We start from the raw sequence: 22144 nt of genomic DNA, 5'->3' as shown, positions 1-22144 counted from the left end.
ATTTATACACGGATTTCATCTAACTTTTTATAACATCATAACAGATGTCAAATTGCATATTCGTAAAACATGACATGGAAGGATAGATAAAAACCAAACAACTCTGTGACGTCACTATTAATCAATGTATCAATGATTAAAATTATAGAATTATTATTTTTTATTGTTTAAACCAACAAATAACAAAAAAGAACCTTTTTTTCCTCATTTTTAGGGAAGATGTGGAGGAAATATTAGAATTTTAAGTGTATAATCATTTTTTATGCATTTAATTTTAACGTTTTCAACTTGCCAACGGTGACTTTGTTAACCTTCTAAATTTTGAAGTAAGATCCAATCAATTGACAATGATATCAATTTTACAAAATGACATGCTATATTATCCCAATTAAATACGTGTGTTACTAGCCGTATAAAACTGTCGTGTTCAAACTTTGGTATACTTGACCTGCGACGTACAGGGTAAAGATTATCCGTATTTTTACATACATTATGAGATTGCTATTTCATTTAGACAACATTTACCGTAAAAAAAAATTTGTGCACTATTTGCTTAAGGTGAATATTCAACATCCGATTTCTCTGTCGTTATCAGACTTTCTACGTTAAATTAAAAGTCCTATAACTCTAACTTGTTTACCATCAACGGAATAGATCTGCATCGCTGGAAATTAAAAGTTTTCTGCATAATGAAATACCTATTCACTGACTATGTATTTGTGTAATTATATTCTAAAAGCATGCATTTTCGAATTTCCAAAATAATAAAAACAGATATCACCCGGTAACCATGGCAACGACCCATGCCCAAATAAAAAAAAAACTTATATATTCTCTTTTGTCTTTTAATAAATGACTTTGATTGTTCATTGTAAATAAATTGTTACAATGCTCATTACTTGAAACATATCAGTACAGTGATGGCAATATATAGTGTTCTTATTTTTTTTAATCTGCTGAAATATCTTAAAATCACCTTGTTGTCATTGCAACCTTATTCAGATTGAAATTAATAGAATGCAAAACATTTGACTTTTTGAAATTAAAATTCGTAATATTTTCATTATCTTGAATGTAGAATTGAAACAAAAAGAAAAACCTTTATGAACATTTTTCCCAGATAAAAATGGTCTGTTACATGTATAATGAAAAAAATAAATTTTATCAAACTTCAACTTTATTTTATTTTGCCCCAATTCTAATTGCAACAATCTAGTTAATGTTTACACATAGTGGTTTTTGTCACATATCCATGGGAACAATAAACACATTTTGGCGGCATTACTTGTTTCTGCGAAAGCTTGTCCAGAAGTAAAACTTTGGGTAATCCCTATATGATAAAAAAAAAACTTTCTTAATATATATATATATATATATATATATATATATATATATATATATATATATATATATATATATCAAGAAAAATTTATAAAAGGTGTTAAAATTTCTTACAAAGAACATTTTTCGGTGAATATGGTACATTAAAAACTTTTTTTATTCTTGACCATTGTTAATCTAATCTCTCTTTGAAAGTATTTTGTAATATTAAGAGAAGGACACAAAACAAAAATAAAGAATACTTAAGACACCTACCTTTTGAAGCAAGCATTCTATTCTGGTTTCTGATGATACTGTAAAATTGATTTGGGTTTACCCGGAAATTGTTACATGTTGGAAAATTGGTAGGCAAAGGCGCCATTTCATGAACCTCCCCTTCCTGCATAACTAAGTTCATTCCTTCAAACTGATGATGTTGTAAATGACAGTGCATGAACCAGTATCCTGAAATTCAATATTTAGGCAAAGCATTTTTACCTCATAATTTTCATGATATCCAAAATAATAATAATATAAGATCTTAATAATCTTAATAAACATAAGATTTCAAAAAGTATGTCATTCCAATGAACAAATACCAATTAAAAAAAACAAGCGAGAATTTACAAGAAATATTCTGTAAATATGTATACCAGGATTATCTGCCATGAATCGAATGATGACATATCCATTTGCCGGAACATTGACTGAATCTTTGAGAGGTGGATTAACAAGATTAACTCCAGGGATGTTTCCGTTTATCCAAGAGGGGTCCGCCCATGTAGCTCTTGTACATGGTTCATTTAAACATCGAATATCAGGGTTAAAGGCAGTAGAGTTTCCTGTTTCCGGATTAAAGGGTGGATATGCTATCTTTATAACGTGGAAATGATGGCCATGTAGGTGAACAGGATGCACTACTTTTATATTACCTGAAAAGAAACAAAAAATTCATATTTTGTTTATACGTGTAATTAACTGAATCAAGCAAAGCGTTTGTCCAAAGAGATAGCTAACGTCGAAGTAAGTCGTAATATATTGTAAGGTTCACATGATTTTGACATGCATGGTTTTTAGCGGATAATTGATTTTTTAACAGTTAAGCGTGGATTTGATTTGGCGCATTTTTCAATATATGAATCTACCAACATTTATGTAAACATTTGGCAGTGTACTTGATAAGTGAAACCTGCCTTCCGCCGAAGACGCTAATATGAACACATAGCCAAATGTATTACGTTTACAATATATACATAATTTTTTAAAAGATAAATTATGGTATCAAATAACAATTAGGAGTAGTTGTAAAACGTCAAAGGAATTAGAAAAGCGCCCATATTTACTCTATGTTGTCATTTTTATTTTTTCTTTATTGAAAACACTATTTTTTTTAAGTGCAATATCAAATGACAATAATGTTGTTATCGGAGAAAAATATTTCGAATGTTATTTATTAAAGACCCTTATAAACTATTTATAAAAGGAAAAAAATGCACTATTTGCATTATAATCTATAAACTATAAATAATACATTAGTTTTTAGAATAAAATAAACAATTGAATTTAATTTTCATGTTGATGAATTGAACGTTAACCTACGCTTTACAATAAAGTTACTTTTTGTGATTTTGTTTTTTGGTTTTTTTTTAAAAACCCTTCCGCAAATACTGTTACATGTAAGCATGACGATTTTACAACAATTCTTACCGTAGGAGAAAATAACCATTTCTATAACATTTCCCAAATCAAATTTGAGCGTGTGAGTACAACGACAGTCATTGTCTGTACAGGTATCGGGTCCACATGGTGTTGTGGCGCCGGGACCAGGATACGTCTATGGTGAAAAGTAACAAAATCAAAGGCCGGAACGGCCACAAAGGCGTCGAGCTAACATTTTCTTTTATATCGAATGATATCAGTAATTTGAATTTCTGTACTAATATATATAGTCGTTTATCAAATAATATTAGAATAAAAAAGGAAAGAAATTACGCTTTGTGCTGTTTCAAAAACAATTATCAGTATATTTCGTTATAAAATAGGTAGTGATGAGGGTAATTCGTGATGAGTATATAATACAATAACTCATCATAGTTACAAAATTCGAAGAAATTTCAAAACTCAAAAAAAATTATTTTCTTTCTGCTTTAAAAAGTCTTTGCACATTTCACAGGCTCATAATTTGAATACATTAACAACGTGTCCCTAATTATAATAATAAAACATACTTTAATTTATTTCAATTCCCGTTTGAAACAAGATTACCGATGATATGGTTGTTTACAAACAAATCCACACGTGCTATCTAAAATGCTCGACCAAATCAACTGCATTATCGTGTTTATTAATTGCAACAAAATCTCTAGATAAGTTTATCGCTTACAATTATTTTGGAGACCATGCCCGATAACAAATACATTTACATATCAAATTTTATTTCTATCGGGCACAGTCTCCAATCAAAATGTAAGCGATAAACTTAAATAATATTTTAGTGAATGTTTACATTGCACCTTATTGTATTCATCCGCCATTTCTTGATTAAGCAAATTTATACTAATGCAATGAGTTGTCAATAACCAGGGAGGCAAAGTTGGTTTTTTTGTACACAATTTAGTTGAATAAAAGGAATACAAATCTTGTAATACGTTTACTACTTCAAGGAACTTATTTTTTATGCGCATTAAAAAGGCGGTGCAGTGCATGAATTTTTGGACGATTGCCAATCCAGACGATCGCTAGAAGGCTGCCGAGCATTAGCTCGACGCCTTAATAAGAATATGGTCAGAGGTTTTTCTAAAAACTGTATTTAAAGGAAATTTTTTTTAAATCCATGTATCAGAGGGACCAACTTTTCTTCTCATATTGGTATTAGTTCTATCAGTAAAAACATTGATGTTTCGGTATTCTTTATGGACTCTTGTTATCGACTCTATTGTCCTTAAAAATGCATTAAGTTAATATGCTGTGTAAACACAACTGGTTTTAAAACCAAATGTGTTTTCTTGACTTATTTTTTCCCTAATATCATTTACAATAAAAAAGGAAACACCTCAAATGCAGATCACTAAGATAGATGTATAACCTTTAAAAAGAGGAACAAGATAGGTTCCAACATGGTGAACCCAGATTTATTGTAAACAAGTCGGTGAACACCAATACTAACTAATGAAGTTTTTACAATTTAAAACATTTCATAATAAATATTATGTCAACTGTTTCTATAGAGTGAATTTACCATGTAAAACAAAATCGTTTAATGCTTTTTCATATTGCATATTCTAACAGTGTATCGGCAACCTGTTCAATGAAAATATTGCGAACATATTTTTTCGCAAGGTGCAGTTATACTGTTATTTGCTTGGTTCATTATTTGACAAGCCGTTCAAAAAATGTCAAAGAACAAGTGCACTTAAGCTATAGAGAATGGGCCCTTTTCCAGTGCCGTTTATATGTAGAAAATTTCATCAAATTGCTTTTTTCTCATCATAGTTAAGCACTCATGGATACTTCTGATTTATATGCACGCTTAAATTTACCAAAATTAGAATACAATTAAAAAAATTGAGGATTTTTAAATGCCTATAAATAATCTAAATCCGGAAAAATCGAACCGAACCTACTTGAATTGTGTCTATTTAAATCAGAGGGAGGAGACATTTAAATCAACTTTGCTATGTTGGTGGATCGATTGGCGCGTTTGCTGAATTATACTTTATGCATTATTTTACGTCTGAAAAAAAAAATCAAATGAAGCTTTGAAGTCGCATATTACCATAGTGACAAACAAATATTCCTGACCATACAAAGATGAAGGAAAGCGATCTAAAACGTGTCAATGTTTTACAGTGAGCACATTTGACAAACGTTTACCTGGATAGAAACCACGTGATTGTTTGAAATAATTTATTCCATGCGTGAGTTCAAACATGGGTCACGCAGGTAATAGATTTCGCTTGCTATAGGAAAAACCTTGAAATTTTCATACGTTTTTCATTTTTTAGGTACCAGCCTAACCGAGTACAATCTTCTTACTTTCACAGGAGTTTACTAAATGTATAATGCGTATATTGTCTTTTCCACAAGTTTGTACTCGGTTAGGCTGACAGTAAACAAAGGCTTTAAAATGAATGCCTGTCCTCGATTTACTATACAAAATCACGAATATCTGCTGACCCCTACTATGTTTTAAAGCTTCGTGCTTTTCATAAACAATAATTTCAGCGCTAAAACTTGTTAATTCTTATGGAATAGATATCAATAGATAATGTTAAGGAAAAAAATATGTTTAATTTGATTCTTCATTTTTTCACTTTTCACCGGGGCCCATAAGTGCACTCGTCCTTTAATGTTGATTACATTTTCTCATTATTTAAAACGTATTCAATGTATAAATATGCAGAGGAAATGTATGGGGGGAAAAATTAGTAATAAATCATGCTTCCTCGGACGTTTCGTCCATAAAACATTCAATGTCTTAAATATACTTACAGTCGTTCTTTATTGACAAAACATTACATTCATTAACGATATTTTCAGATAATAATATTCATTGTTTCGGATAATTTGCCAATGAAATGAAATCCTACGTTTTGTATTCTTTACATTTTCAATTGGAAAGAGTAAAAAAGTTTAAATTAGACATTTAACAAACAATGTCCAAAGGAAAAAAAAGAAAAAATAAAGTTATACTTTTCTCCAAAATAAAGAGTTTACTATTATGTGAAAATATTCAAACCTGAAGTGCTGAAGTTGGTTTGACAAACCGGTGACCGTTAATGTTAGAACTTCCTCCTGAAATTAAATTTAGTTCATGAATGAGATACGTGGTTCAATGGAGAAGACTGTAATTTTTTTTTCATTAAGTTTGGACAATATATTCAAAATCGTGAGATTGAATAACGGATTTGAATCGGATCAAAATCTTAGTATTATCCTTTATAACAGATGTCAATGCAATAAAATCGGGTTGTACAGTACTGCCACATTGATACATTATCACGAGACATCTATAAATAGCTTACGTATATTTTTTCACATAAAATGAAATAGAACAACAAAAATTCACGAAATTACATGTAACTCAGATTCAATATGCTTTCTTAACACCCCTGCGTACTGTGAAAAGTGTGATAATAAAAGAAAATAATAACAAGTTTTCATTATGTTCGAGGTCCTACGATATACAGAGCAAATACTTTTTAACTATCTAACTGCCAATAAACAAGATATACAAGACGAGTTGAGTCATGCACTGTTTACACAAGTAATCAACAATGCAGTTATAAAACCATAAGTTATTCTATTGCCAGCAAAGAACATTTCTTCATTCCAATTATTTAATTATTAGTTTAGGTATAATCTCTTAATCGGTATGAACAACGATGAATGTAAATGGTGTTAATCCAACTCCATTTACTTTGAAACTAAAGGATATTTCAAAGATTTCAACATTTTCATATATTTCACTTCTATAAATGTACAGCTCCTAAAATAAATTAGAGTTTGCATAATTGACCAATCTATCCTTAACAAAGTTATTTTCTGTCAAACCATTTTCATTACCTTTTTTCAAATATTAGAGCTCATCGAAAAGTTTCGGTTTGAGAAATGAAGAATCAAACATTAGCTTTTTCAGTTAATGAAAAACTTTAAAAATTTTGATATATGATAAAGCTTTTTATTCCATTTATCAAATCTAATAAAAACTGAAATGAAAATGTAACAGCAGAAGGAAATCAAGTTCAGTTTGGACTTATCATTAGTAAAACAAAACTTTTTCCAAGATATTTTTTTCTCAAAATTACTTTTTTCTTTTATTTTTACAGTTAAACAACTCGCTGTTATACTAGCCAATCTTTTCTTTTCGTTAAAAACATCATTTTAAAAAGGTCTTAGGTTGTAAATAACTGAACTAAACCAAAAATAAATTATTTTGAGATAGAGGACAGCAAAACTGTAATCTATGTATGTATTACCATCAATATTAAAGTTTAGAAAGAACAGCTGTTTTTGTCTTCCAGGTGTTACGATAGGGACGGGGGTTTTCCTTATGGCCCACCGTGTCGATTGAAGTCTAGTTAGCGGTATGCTGACAATATTTATGCCGGCAGGGTAGAGGCTGAAATAAAATCAATGTTTCTTATTGATTATAGTCATATCTTCATCAAAAGAATAAGAATATAATTGTTGGAAATACAACAAAACCATACTTAGGTTACTTTAACAGTACATGTATAAATGGTCATGACAGAATCAATTTAATTGAAATGAAAGATTTTATGTGTCAACAAAGTTATGAGTGAAAGTCTCATTTTAATTAAGGTATCCGCCTCTTGAAGATGAAAGCGTTTGGCTACGAAGTTACTTAAAACCGACAGTATGTTTTATAGGAAAAAATATCCGTCATTTCTATTGATACTAAAATGTTTACCCGAAAACTTGATTGACAGCTAAGCACGGTACAGTCGAGGTGCATTCTCGTTGTCTTATGATAGGAATTCTGTTTTCGTCCATCCCCTGATAATTCAATACAGCATAGGTGCGTGCACGGTTATCCAAAAGTTCCTGCAAAATTGTATTCAACAAAGAAATTAGAGTTATAAAGATACGTACAGGGTAGGAAAAGCTGAAGATATTATTGAAAGTTTTATAATGGCATGTTTAATATTGTTTCTTGCATATGTATCTACTAATGTATCTAATAATATTGTTTTCACAGATTAAATTCTCCTTTATAATTTTTTTTTTCATTATTTATATAAATAAGACACTCGTAGATTTACTTCGGTTTTTTGCTGAAAATCAGTTAAAATCAATGACAGTTTTAAATGATAGACCTTTTTAAATTAAGTTTCTTTTTTCCCCGGCAACATAACATTATAATTTATTTGAGTATTACAAGGTCGGTTTAAAGAGAAAAAAATTAACTTGATAAATAAGGTCTAAAAAAATTTTTAATATGTTTTGTTAGCTGGAATCTTAGCACTAGGAACTCATAAATCATTTTTAGTCAGGTTGAGTTCAATTATTTAGATATATACGAAAAAAAACTGTCACTAAAACTTGAGAGACAAAAACTCACCCCAGTGAGGTCTCTAATAGGAGTTGTAAAGTAGTTCATACGATAATTGCCTATTGGTCTGTTTGTATAAACAATAAAATCAACGCTTTCACCGGGTTGAACAACAACAATATCTGTCTTGTAGGGTTGTACATCGTTGCCATCAAACGCAACAATGATCAGCATGTGCTAGACAAATGTGAAAAAAAATCAGCCCTATTAATAACTTGTTGATATGCAGTGTAAAATGAACATATTTTTTAATAGACGAGGAATTACAAAGCTTAAAAAACTCGTTGCTTAGATTGATTTTCAGACACTAACTTACGTCATCAACAGAAATTTCAAATCCTACGTCAAATCCTGCGTTGATAGTTCTAAACCTATAGTAACGGTTCTGTAATACAGTGAACGTCTCAAGTGGCAAGTAATCTCTTTCTGGAGAGGTTGGATCATTGTTTATAAACTTCTGGCCTGTTATTTAGTTGTATAGAAATATTTTATTATGAACATGAATTTCTACTGATATAATTAGGAAAAAAATATCACACGTTTACCACATTGTTTGTTTAAAATTCTGTCCTAGGGATTTTTTTCTGTTCCATGAATTTAATTTATTGCTAAGAGACATCAAATGATAAAAAAAAATTTACCTCCTTGTTTTTTCCATGTGTCTAGTTAATTTTTTTTGGTCAGATAATGGCTTTTTTTTTCATTTGGCAACGTTGGAATTTATTATCTTTATAGTATTATCAAAACATTCAGACATATTTTAGTAAGAAAATGATATAAACATCACATATTAAAGGTCATAATTATAAAAATTGTGTCCTGAAACACATGTATTAAGCCATACATCGGCATGGTACTAAATTGTTAAATGATGAGTTTTATTAAGATGTCACAAACGTTGAGCGCTTTTCAAGTGCAATGTCACAATCGAAAGTAAGAGCTCACGCTTGTGACAGTGTCTATTCCATTAATTTGAATATCTTCTGTCCATACCTTTTCCATTGACCAGACCAATATACAGCCTTAACAATATGGCAGATCCGTCATGATTAACTGGCAACGGCTGGCACTGTCCGTCGTAGTCGTCCAAGCTGATATTTAAAAAAATATCAACATATTAGTTAATGCCATTCAATTTTATTCACAAATATTCCAGTCCGAATTTCCTCTATTTGTTTTTAAATTTCTTCCCATTTTTTATTCAATTTTACAAAATAACTGAATGATGATAATATTAATACATGTTTACTATTAAAACTATTATATTGACCCTACTCTGATGGCATAACATTTAAATGAGGTCAATGATTTTGCGATTTGGTGTCTTTTATCGGTTTTAAGCATTTTTCAATATTATTTAAGTATGTGCCATACGATTATCTAAATGAAAATAAGAAAAAAATCAACAGAGAATATGCAAAATTATGTTAACTTACAAATAAAATCTGAACATTGAATTGTATAGTACTACCAAAAATATTTCAGTGAAAAACAAAATCTGAAAACTTTAATCTGAATTTTCTGTTTTGAAAAAAACCAACAACATTGTTTGAGCCTAATTCCATGATTTAGTAAAATTATCAAATGGTATGTCAATAATAATTCATTTCCGAGATACTTTTTATTTTCAGAACAAATTTTATTATTCATGACATTGAACGTTATAAAAATCCGAATGTAAGAACTTAAACACTGAGTAAACAACGTCCTCAAAACTTACAATCCAAATCCGCCTCTTATAGCTTGTAGTTTCTCTTGTGCTGTGGTTTTCATCCAATCGAATAACACGGCAGAAAACTCGGCTTCAACGTCAGGAATTGCTTCTTCTGGTATGCTCTGTGTATAAACGTAACGTAATAATATACGCCATTGGCTCTAATCGTTATTCTTCCGATATATATTTTTCCAGAAACTTTAAGCTTAAGTGCATCGGTAAAACTTAGTAAAATGGCATATTCTGATTATATAAAGATTTATATTGTTAACTATATAGCTGTTCTATTTGAATGATTTTTTGATGAATTATATTCATAAACATCTCCAATATTATCTATAAAAGTAAAAAAAATAGGGGGGGGGGGGTGTACATAAGAGAGGTTTTGAAATTCGCCTCAAATACTTTTTCAATTCAGACAAAATTTTGATATGCGAGTTATAAACATGACTAGAATAGGTCATGAAATGACACCGCACAAAAGTTACTAAATAGCAATTATCTTCTTATCTTGTGATTATAAATGTTTAAGAAATATTATGATGCTACATAATGAGAAAAAACGTGAAAGCAATGAATAATATCTAAATTAATCATCTAAAAGTACTATGTCAATTATAAGCAATTCTTACGATAGGTGGTCGGATCCTTGGCAACACTATGAGAGCACCTGCAAGGCCATCAGATCGAAGGCTGTGTACGTGACCATGGTACCAATGAGTTCCAACAGGGGAAGCAATGAACCTGCAACAAATTATTGACCTAAATTTACATACATATTCTTAATTCTTTTCTAATGTTAGTGTCAAACAGATTTGATTGGTAGAAAATTTAATAGATTTTAACAAAAATTAATGTAAGTTTGAAGTATTTGCCCTTGGATTGTTATAAGTCTAAAAGTAAATATAGGAATGGCGCAATTCCAAACATCCCCGAGAAACTTTGAAAATTTGATCATTCTAATAAAGGTATGCAAAATACTCCCGGAAGTAAGCATAAGTTAAGCAACTAGTTGCGAATAATAGGAAATGTGGTGGTGTTAGTAATTCTGGTTTGTTTGATTAGTTACGCCATTCCCGCTTGTAGACACAATTGTCGATAGCCAAAGACATTTTAACCATCTTACTTAAAACCTACAGGACATGCATGTAAAAAATGTGCCAGTTTATGACAGGTGATTTGTTTATTTGCATCACCTATAATTTACTCCAATAACTTCTCTCATATTCTCATATTGTCTAAACTCCGCCATTAGAACTTATTGAACAAAAGTCTTCAAAAACATTACAGTGAAACTTTTCCTTAGTTAAGGTTTATTGAAAGCTTCTACATAGTTCTCTGAAGCAATTTCAAAATTTCAGATTTTACCGACCTGTATTCAAACGTTTGACCAGGATTGATTGGACATTGTGATATCATATCCGGTCCGTCCATCCAAGGCGTGCCACGTTGTACCAACCCATGCCAATGAATGGTAACGCCCTCCAGTTTTAAAGCGTTGCGAACAGTGATGGACACCTAATTGGTGGTGATTAGTTTATAACATTCAAGTATAAATTAATTTACAATAACTTGCAATATTTGTGCAGACAAATATTTAGTATTTGAAGAATAGGTTGATTGTTTTCAAACAAAGTTGAATCCTTTATTTAATGGGAAATAAATCACAGACAAATTCTTCCAGATAAGTTAATCAGAATCAATCTCAAATATTTTAATAACTTTTCCCGACTAACTATGAAGCACTTGATTTCAGCTTTCAACCTTTACAACACACTTTTTTATTCAGATAAAAAATGATTGGTTTTATGTCCGCCAAGAACTATTGTCTTTATAATTCTATATTACGTAAAACCCTCTCAACAGAGTATGGCCGCTGATTTTTGAACAGGTTTGTGTATGCAAAATGCACAGAACATCATATCTGTCAAATCATTTGACAAACTACTTACGACCTGGTCCTCAAAAACCACAATGTTAGGTCCGGGAATTTCTCCATTGATTGCATACACAAGTTTATATCGCCCGTCACCAGTAGACACATCATTTTTCATTTCTGTAAAAAGATATTTGTTTGAACTTTCTGTATCATAACATGACACTTATTTGTTTGAACCTAGTCCAAAAAGGTTGTAAAAGAACCTTTTCACACCGCAAAATATATATCGGGCAGTAGTGTATGCCAGCATTTCTTGTATACATGTTTAAAAAAAACGAAATAGCACTTAAATCCGTATATATAAAAATATCTAGAGTTCTGAAACTTAACAGAATATTACCGCAATGAAGTCAATCTATTTATATAACGGGTCAAAAATGTTGATTTTTGAAAACATGCAATATATTTGTCCGTGACAAGAAATAAATGTAAATACAACATTGATATGTAAAATGCATGACAGCTCAAAATCATGATAAGAACCACTTTATGGAGGATATTTTTCCCAATAAAAGTTAATTTGTAGAACAAAAGCTTTTTTTTCTTTAATTTAAAGCATACTAGACTTTGACCCGTGCACGCACAGGTTGACATTGCATATTATATCGGGCATTTACAAAAAAGATACATCGAAACACCATAAATTGATGACATTTGCATAACCAAACTTCAAGCCTACAATAATGCTATTAATTTCACTACTTTCTGCTGAGTTGGAATAATCTGTGTCTCGGGAAAGGCCTTCACTACAGTTAAAATGCCCCCTATATACCCGTAATGTAGCAGAAAATTGCAGAATTGCTCCAAAACGATTTTGGAGAAAATTAATAAAGTTGCATTGAAAATAACAGTCAAATTGTTCATAACAAACCACTTTAAAGCTGTAAATACCTTTCTTCGAAAAGTTTAATTTTATAATTGCAAAATTCAACATATTTCAACAGCGTTTTTTAGACACCATGTTAACATTCGAAAATCTCGGAATTTTTTTTATAGTAAATGCACTGTTTTTAGAATTATTTCCCGTATTTTCGTTGATGAACAGAAAAATTTTCCAATGAAAATTAACACGCATTTGTTCTATCGTTTCCAAGTTTATCCATGCAAATGTGGTATTGTTGAAACATAAAATAAAGAGCCTCCCGTGGGTTAGTGTGAATGTAATGCGCATGCGCAGGATTGTAAAATCCAAACAATTCAGATGATTTCCGGAATTTTTTGAGGAATTTTCATTGATTATTACTTAACGAAGCTTGATTGAGAAAAAATAAAAACAAATTGGTAACCTCAAGTACCAGTGATGTTTAAAATATATAAAAGAAAGGACAGTACTCTTCCGATTTATCGGTGTTAAAGCTAAAAAAAAATTCGAGTGTATTATTTTAATATAGTAGTATAGATAAGTATTTATAATTTGTAGAACAAAAGCTTTTTGTTCTTAAAAGAATATGATTATGAAAATATTGATTCCCCTGATCGCTAAACGGCAACATTCTATTAAAGTAAAACATTGATATTTTTAAATTTACTCAAACCAAAATTTGTGAATATTTTCAGTAAACAAATATATACAATGATTCAACTTTTATTTGCGACAAATTTATTTTGCGATTGACCAAATATACACTGGTTTGCCACGATTTATTTTCGCAATCAAAATTTGGATTATTTGTTGAGGACGGCTTTGTGGCAAAAAAAAACTTGCAACATTGAGGTTTTTGCAAACGTTGCTAAAATTTATAACCCTCGAATAATCGTTTATAGTACCTTCCCTCGTTAGTGGTATATACTGCTCCCTGCATGCTACATTTGTCACCCGACGTTGTAATATGCCGTCTCTAATCACAACAGGTTGAAATTGTGGTTCCCTGGGGTTGGTGTAATTGTACCACATCATGGTGAACTTGTAGTCCACGACAAAGTCAAAGTAACATACGTTGTTTGTACAGTTCTCATGCGGGATGACCACACGGCATTGATGTTCGAGCACAAAGAAAATCAAGCCTAGACATAATTGCACCGCAATCATAGCGAAAGGAACTCAACGAAATTTGTAATGATATTAAACCAGTCAAACGAAAGAAGAAATAATATGGCCTGTCAGCTATAAAGATTGTCTTCGTTGAGAATGTGTTGGTTCTCCGAGTTTCCTTATCGTGTGATGAAGCAATCCTTATTATTCTAATCAAGTAATGTAATATACGGCATTAAGTTATTTTTAACGAAGTTGTTATTGATATGTATAATTATATTTCCTACTCAAGGAATGGTTTTCTGTCATTTATTGTAAACCATTGACATGATTTATCACAAATTAAAGATTATATGAAAATTAAACCTTAATCTACGAAACGCCGAAAGAATCATAAAAATTTCAATTAAAGTTCAATATCCTTTTTAACACAATCAAGGTTCTAATAACATATAAGTAGACCATCACATCCTATTGAAAAGTTTTGCTCTGCTGAATTGTGTCACGTTGAGTATCATGACAAGATAGATAGAATTCCATGTTCTCTGAATAATTAAAGACTTTTACTCGCCATGTTCTCTATAATATTTGATATTTTTATTCGGAATATCTAACTTTCGCCAAAAAGTGAGTCGATTCGTTTACTTTAATTTTGTATTGATTTTACGTTATAACGTTAATTATTTTTTTATTGTTTGAAACGTAATCAACATCGGGGGGGGGGGGGGGGCGCTTTTCTTGGATTTGTGTCGCTTGACTGAAGACTTCCAACTACTTAAGGTAATCCTGATAACTTTTACATAAATGGAAATATTGATTGTTTCATCTTTTATAACAGGCTTACAATAAAAATATTTAACATGATGGGAGGGTTCACTTTTTCCGGACTGCTTTATTGAATGAATGAGTTATGAATATAAAAAATAAATTATTTTTCAAAAATGTTTCATAGGGGCTATGACGGTACCAATCGTTTCTGAAAAAAAAATACATAAACTTTATTAGATATTTGATCTGCAATACTAGATGCATGTACGTTCATGGCCATATGAACCATCAAAGAGGAATTTTATTTTACCTGCAGAGTTTCCATAGCCGGGATTTTACCGTTGACGCAAACGCATTTTTTACCTTGGCTTGTCACTTTTCATCCATCTCACACCTGTGTTTCTTTGGCGTATCACCATGCATTGCACAAAAGCTGTCTTTGCTGATGAATTACGTGCCGTTAAAACCATTTACCATTGTGAATAGTAAAAAAACAATCTTAAAAATAAGATTTTCATTTTTATTTGTAAGATTTTTAAAACCGGTATTTAGGTTTGACATCTGGGTTGCAAAGCTGTCATTTAGTGAACAATTTTTCACATTTAGTAACGATAGTACGTGTGTTTGATCGGAGATCTATGATTTGAACGTTGTTCCCGAGAAAAATTTCGAGACTGGGACTACATAAATTTCGTAAAAAAAAAACCTTGAACATCAATTTTTCAAACACATACAAGCTTAAGTGTTCTTTAAGTAGCAACCAAGGTAACAACGAAGAGACAGATTTGTTTATTTGTGACAAATAAAAACTTATAGGTTGTTAATGAATACAGCACTTGTTTTCAATCGGGAAATACCACAGATAACTCAATGCAGACAATTTGACACCATGTTCGCGCTTGAGAGAGTAAAATATTATTTATGTCCGGAAAAGTATTATACCATTCATCATAATTACTAATAAGATTGGAGTCGTAGGACATTCCGATTATTTTTAAGATAAATTACATTTTCAAATATGTTGATGTAATGAATTTTGAAGTGACACTTGCTTCCTTTCTCTTAATTCTGAGCCCGGCCTTCGTTGTTTCTCATCCTTACGCTCTTCTATATGGAGATAAAATTGTCGCCTATCGCAGTTATTGCAATAAGCATGCATCATTTACATTTATAATGTTACTTTTTATTATTATTATGCAATGGAAAATTGTAATTATTGCGACTATCGTTTTGTTTTCTGCGAACAGAATTACGCAACTTATTTCCTTGTATATATGCATAGATTTCTTCAGTTCTGAAAGTTGAATTGCTAATATTTTAGGGGTTAATCCCTTCAAAATATTGTAAATAATTGTGCTGGTTCGACCAGTTATGAAAATTTTTTACTAAAAACAATACCTCTGCTATGTACTTGTACTTTTTTCAAACTGTTTGCAGAAATAAGTGTCATTGGTTACGTACACCGTATATCGGAGTACGGATTTTCTTTATTTTTGTTTTTTTTACATTATTTATTCTTTTTAGATGTTACGGTCCTTCAGTAGTCAGGAAGATACGATAGAAATTTCGGAGCAGAGATTTAAACAAAATGAACAGAACAATAGACCAATTACTTTAATAAACACTTTGTAATTTTACACATTTATCCATATGCTCTCCGAGATTATTAATTATTTCCACATTTTCTGAACTTAAAAAACTGCACAAAATTGACCAATAAATGTCTCCAAAAAAAGGTTTGATAAAATACTTAGGACGAATATTGATACCATAACATATTATACAAAAGACATATCAACATAAAAAAAAACTTTCGAATCAACAAAAATATTAAGGAATTTCCAATTTATAAACAAAAGTGTGGATAATATCATATACGCCAGGAAACCACAAGTAACCAAAGCAAAATCATACATCTTTTTGTCTGGTTTTGTTTACTTGAAAAGAAAAATTAAGGTTTAAATCCTACATTTAAAAAAAATTCAAATCAAAGTTTGCCGTGTCAATCAATACTATGCGGTTTGTCTTTCAACGTCTGACAGTTATTTAATAAAAAGGGTGGTGTTATACTTAGTGCAATTGCTTAGTGAAATATGTTTGGCCGTTTTTCGCTTGAATTTCAGTACATTTACATTGTACATGTACATCTTATTTACATAAAGAGACGGGAGGTCAATAAATGCTTATACAAATACTTGTTAGAACTGGATTGCGAGGAAATATGATGGCACCAGAGAAGTCTTACGTTTTTAGAGAGACTGTTAATTCATAATGTAGTGAATGTAACCATGATAGAAAGTCAGAAACCGTTTTATAAAATGAAAACTATATTACTTATTCACAAAAAGATCTGTTTTTGGAACTTCAATGTTATTAGGTATAATCACACCTGTGATTAAAATTCTGTGATTAAAATTATGGCCCACTTGTGATCTTTAATTACTAAATTGAGTTTTTTCTCTATTTTGATATAAAATGTTATTAATTATTTTACATATATTTGTTCTTCTACGTTTAATTTCTTTGCCACATTTCACAAAGTGTGTCGAGTATTCGATTGCCGTATCAAGAAAAAACATACATGCTAGAAATGCTAATTGAATTGTGTCCCACTAAGAGTTGACTTCTCTTATGATAATTTGCGGTCAGTTGCATTTGTTTAATGGTTTACTTGATGTATGATAATGGGTCCTAACTTTCTTTGATGTTGTTCTTCGTTAAATTTTGCATGTAATGATCTAACGTTCTTTTTTTGATATGTACGAGTACTGGAATAGTAAGACCGTTACCATGCAAACAATACAGTTGATTTAACAGAATAAAAGACATATTGGGTGAGAATAATGACTGTGAAATAATATTCATTTCTGAGAAAAATTCATTTTAACATTCTTTTTTACATAATATTAAGTTTTACTAAATTCGTCGTAGTGGCTTTCTTAATCAAATACATCCATTAAATGCAAAAACAAAGGTGCACATTTTGGTTTATGAAAAGTATTCTTTTGGTGCCTCAATTTTTTTTAGTTCGATTACAATAATCAACGTTCGCCTGATTCTTATACCTGAAAAAAGTTACAAACATATACCCTGGGTAAAAAATCATTCATCCACTTAAATTATGATTACAGGGACATGGTCGTATTTTTTATTTTTTTTCTGTAAGACATATCTAACAGTGTCAGTTGTAAAAATATAAGGGAGACACAATTCTTTGTCATGTTAACATTTGTTTTTGTTTACATTTTGAATGCAGACAGGAAAATTCAAGATTAAGACCAAAAACGAATATGACAAGGCTATGATATATTTATTTGTTAAAACGAATTTGCAGGTAAAAAATCCCCCTGGGAAAAAAGTTTACCTGTATATTAAAACAATGTAAACAAAGATATGGCTCAAGACATGGCACGATCAAAATCAAAATTTCATAAGAACAATACAAAATAAGGGCAGGTCAAAGATCAAACTCTAAAATAAAATTAGAAATTTGACCAGATGCCATGGAGGTCACACTCGCCGTGTGCTCCTTTTCGTTATTGAGAAAAACGGAAAAATCGATGGATATTAAGGTGATTAATTATGGTTTAACAATAACAGTCAGTATGAGACCAAGAGGACGATTGCATTTGCTGACAAGGGCGTTGTATCGAGACTGTTATTAACTAGTTTGTCAGTGGCTTGCCTCGCATTAAAAACTGTTTATTACGTGGAAAATTCCATTGTGTACCGCATTTAATGAAACACAAAAACTCCATGTGTATGATGTGAATTGCTCAACTAAGTAAGGAGAGTGGACTATAGAAAATTTAAGTCATCAGGTTTATCAAAAAATTTGTTGTTTGGCTACCATTACTGTCTCTTTCCAGTAACATATCCAAATATAAAACAGATGACAGACTCAGTGGTATTTTTTATTTCAAATTTACCGGAATATAGAGTCGACGTAAGTATGGAAGTAACAATTGTTAATTGATAAGACGTCTTCAATATATCTGAAAGCTTAGTTGAAGGCCTCAGCGAATGACTTTTTTTCACGTTTAAGTTTTTGAATAAATTCTGCTTCAAATGAATACAGGAATAGGTCCCATGGGTATCAATCGCGCTCCAGTTCCCATGAAAATTCCTTCAGATTGTTGTATTGTAAGACCTGATTTCTAAAAATTCCATAGATGCTGTCTTTCAGAAACTCAAGCATTGTTATCCACTTCAAAGTACTTCTGTGTACTATCCGAATGGTTTTTAACAAATAGTTTTTTCAAATGTTCGATGAGAAGGTAAATCATTTTGTTCCCTTTTTATTGAAAAAGCAGCTATCAATGATGTCAAAAAACCTTGACTTAAATTTCTCGTAGGTGATTGCTGTATAAAATGAAGAGAATGCGTAAATTTTGATGCTATTGATTTTGGTAAAATTTGGAGATTTCAAATTTTAAAAATGTTCCTTTAAATGTTCACTTCAGATTCATACTGCTTCTTGAATGAACTGTTGCACAGTACTATCGAAGTTTTTCTTTAACTGCTGTTGGTATTTTTGTAAGGAATAAAGAAAAAGGCTTCGTGGTTTTTTAAGGATTTCTATGAAGTTTAGGTATCTAATAAAGGTAATTTAAAGTGATTTTGGTTGTTGTTAATATTGAAAATAACGTCTGACACGACTTTTAAGAATTTCCTCCTTAGAAAGAGAGCTATGATGATGAGTTGTTTTTCCATTTGCGGAATTAAATCCAAGCTCTTCTAATATATTTTTTATATAATGAGCCTTACAAAGAAAGAACACTTTTTTTTCCATTTCAGCACATACATGTATAGAAAAGAATCGTAAGCTGTGTGTCTTGCGTTTTCATTGCAACTCTACGACAGACACATATTTTTGTTGATCATTAGAACATTGTTAATACTGTAAACCAACTTTTATTAGCAACGACATTATTTTGCGATTAACTTGAGCAAAAGTGGTTCGCAACGACTAATGTTTGCGATCAAGCCATATCCAGACCCGTTTTGTTATAACAACTAGACGACATCGTTGCGAGAAATATTCGTGACGACGAGGCCCTCGCGAACCTCGCGAAAATTTCTCACACGCAAATAAAAGTTGGTTTACAGTACATGTAATAAAAAGACAAATAAAATTAGACCGCAACCGTTCTGCCCTTTTATAATGTACATCAGTTATAGCATTAATTTAGCTGATATATTATTAAGTCGAATTCTATTTATATAAACATACTTAATGATCATTTGACATAAATCTATTCATTAATTATGGAAATAGAATGAAAATATTTAATAATATGAAGAATATAAATAATTTTGCATATTAAATCCAAACTGTCACATATTCCTTTATTTTTCCGTTGTTCATCTTAAAATTAATGATGTACTATGAGACTGCTTATAAAGGCATAACAATTTATTTATTTTATAGTGTGACTCTGCGTTTTATACGGAGTAACAAATTTAACCATATTTTCTTCTGAGCGTGTTTTAGACTATCGTCAGATAGAGTTGTTTTTCTTTCTTTCGCATAGTCGTAAGTACCGTGGTACCATTTTTTTTATTAAAAAAAAATCACTTAGAAAGCTGATAGAGAAAACAGTCCATGGACAAAATGTGAATATAAGGTCCGTAGAGCGTATTATAGTGTTTTATTTAATTTCAACTTTATTTCCACATTAAAATGCTTTCTTTTGGAGATTATTGCAAAAAATTAAGCCGAAACTTTGCCGAAAAATTACATAACCCGCGAAGTGCAATAATTGCTACCTTCATAATATGAATCATTAAATAAAGCATTTTCTTGTTTATATACAATTTTCTTTAAACAAATTAATCAAACTTTCGTAAAAAGTAACTAAAAATAACTAAACATTGTTCATGTACATCAGTATGTTAGATTAAAGAAGAATTAAAGCGACTTCTGAGGGACTTTGCGTCTGCCATAATCACGTTTTTACGTACAGTCCGTGATTTTTTCGTGGTCGATAAAGGTTTTAACCGATTGATAAGTTGGGCATTAGATTTCAGACCTGTTAGTTTCTACAGCTAGGAATTACAATCAATTTCCGTATCCTCACTAGGCAGATCTTAATATATCATAATAAAACAGCTTTCCATTGTAACTATTATGAAGACTAATATCATAGAAATTGGGAATTAGCGGAGTTTTTACAATTTGAAGTGGGTTTGACATTTAATGTATATGGTATAATTCAGTCGTTTATTTCAGTTAGTCATTTGCAATGTAGTCTGAACTTGAGTCGTGATGGAAAACATGGAGTCAACAGACAAATGTAGAAAACAAATTCCTCTCGTGACCCAACAAAACTTATTGATACATTTACACTTCACGAAAGTTTCATCTTATGCTTGCTCGATTGGCGTAGCGCGTCGAAATTACATACGCTATACAAAACACCTTAATACAAATTGCGACAGATATTATATTTATTTATTTTTTTAGCTATTCTTTTGAACAAACAACACACACAAGCACCCGTCCGTTGACATAAGGTGGACACTTTAAGGAACCACATTGTGCTTCTACCAGGTAGAACACGTAACCATCCATTGAAGCATGGCCTCCATGTAAGGTGTCTGGGTTGGCGTCAATGCATGTGAATTTCGATCCTGCACTGTTAGCATAGTATCCCGCCATAAGATAACCACGATATTCGAGCTTCCATCCTTTGTAACAGGTTTTTCTCGCTGAAATTGATCATTTTCTATTGTTTCTTGTACTATTTGCATTAATTGCATACGTTTGTAAAAAGAAATGATTATCAAAAAGTTTAATAAAGATATAAATATCAATTCCCTCCATAAAGGAAATATTTTATTCAAAAAATAAAAAGAGGCTATTTATATTTGATTATCTGAATATGACATATCCTATTTTTATATTTCACCATACCTTGAATAATGTTTTCAAACCCTTTGTTAAATTAATTTTACGATACTGGTGCTTATTTTATGGAATCTGTTGTAGTTTATTTTCATTGGTCTATTTATTTACAAGTATTTATCGTTTGTTTACCTGGAAACATTTTTACGGCAGATTTATTTCGGCGGAGACAAACAGCACAGGGAACATCATGATCATGTAGTTTTCTCATGTATCTAGTGAGCTCACTAGTTTCGTACTCCGCCCCATATACATAAGCTTTTCCACCCTTGGTTCCATCTTTATAAATACCCCACTCTGGATTTCTAGGTAAACAAAGGGGCTCTACAGCACCTCCTGAATGAGAATAATGACTCCCACCAACGTATCCTACAATAACATTGAAACTATCGATACACATTAAGAAACTTGCTGACATGTAATAGTAAAAAAAAATTAAAAATCAAAAC

At 31.0% G+C, this 22144-nt stretch overlaps 1 protein-coding gene across 1 annotated transcript; it reads right to left on the bottom strand.

Annotated features, from left to right (window-relative positions):
* Window positions 1–1170: 1170 nt before the first annotated feature.
* On the bottom strand, window positions 1171–14248 carry LOC105332245 (uncharacterized). Its single transcript, XM_034453213.2, has 15 exons — window positions 13816–14248; window positions 12062–12165; window positions 11482–11627; window positions 10742–10853; window positions 10116–10231; window positions 9389–9486; window positions 8712–8857; window positions 8405–8572; window positions 7754–7887; window positions 7299–7441; window positions 6059–6114; window positions 3028–3154; window positions 1974–2252; window positions 1597–1785; window positions 1171–1330 (listed from the first exon to the last, which is right to left on the bottom strand). The coding sequence occupies exons 1-15, from the start codon at window positions 14075–14077 to the stop codon at window positions 1224–1226; spliced, it is 2187 nt and encodes a 728-aa protein (XP_034309104.2). The 5' UTR covers window positions 14078–14248; the 3' UTR covers window positions 1171–1223.
* Between the last annotated feature and the right edge of the window lie 7896 nt (window positions 14249–22144).

The sequence above is a fragment of the Magallana gigas genome, chromosome 10 (assembly GCF_963853765.1).
Source record: "Magallana gigas chromosome 10, xbMagGiga1.1, whole genome shotgun sequence".
NCBI lineage: Eukaryota > Metazoa > Mollusca > Bivalvia > Ostreida > Ostreidae > Magallana > Magallana gigas.
Note: the sequence above shows the minus strand (reverse complement) of the source record. Positions and strands in the feature narration are given on the sequence as shown.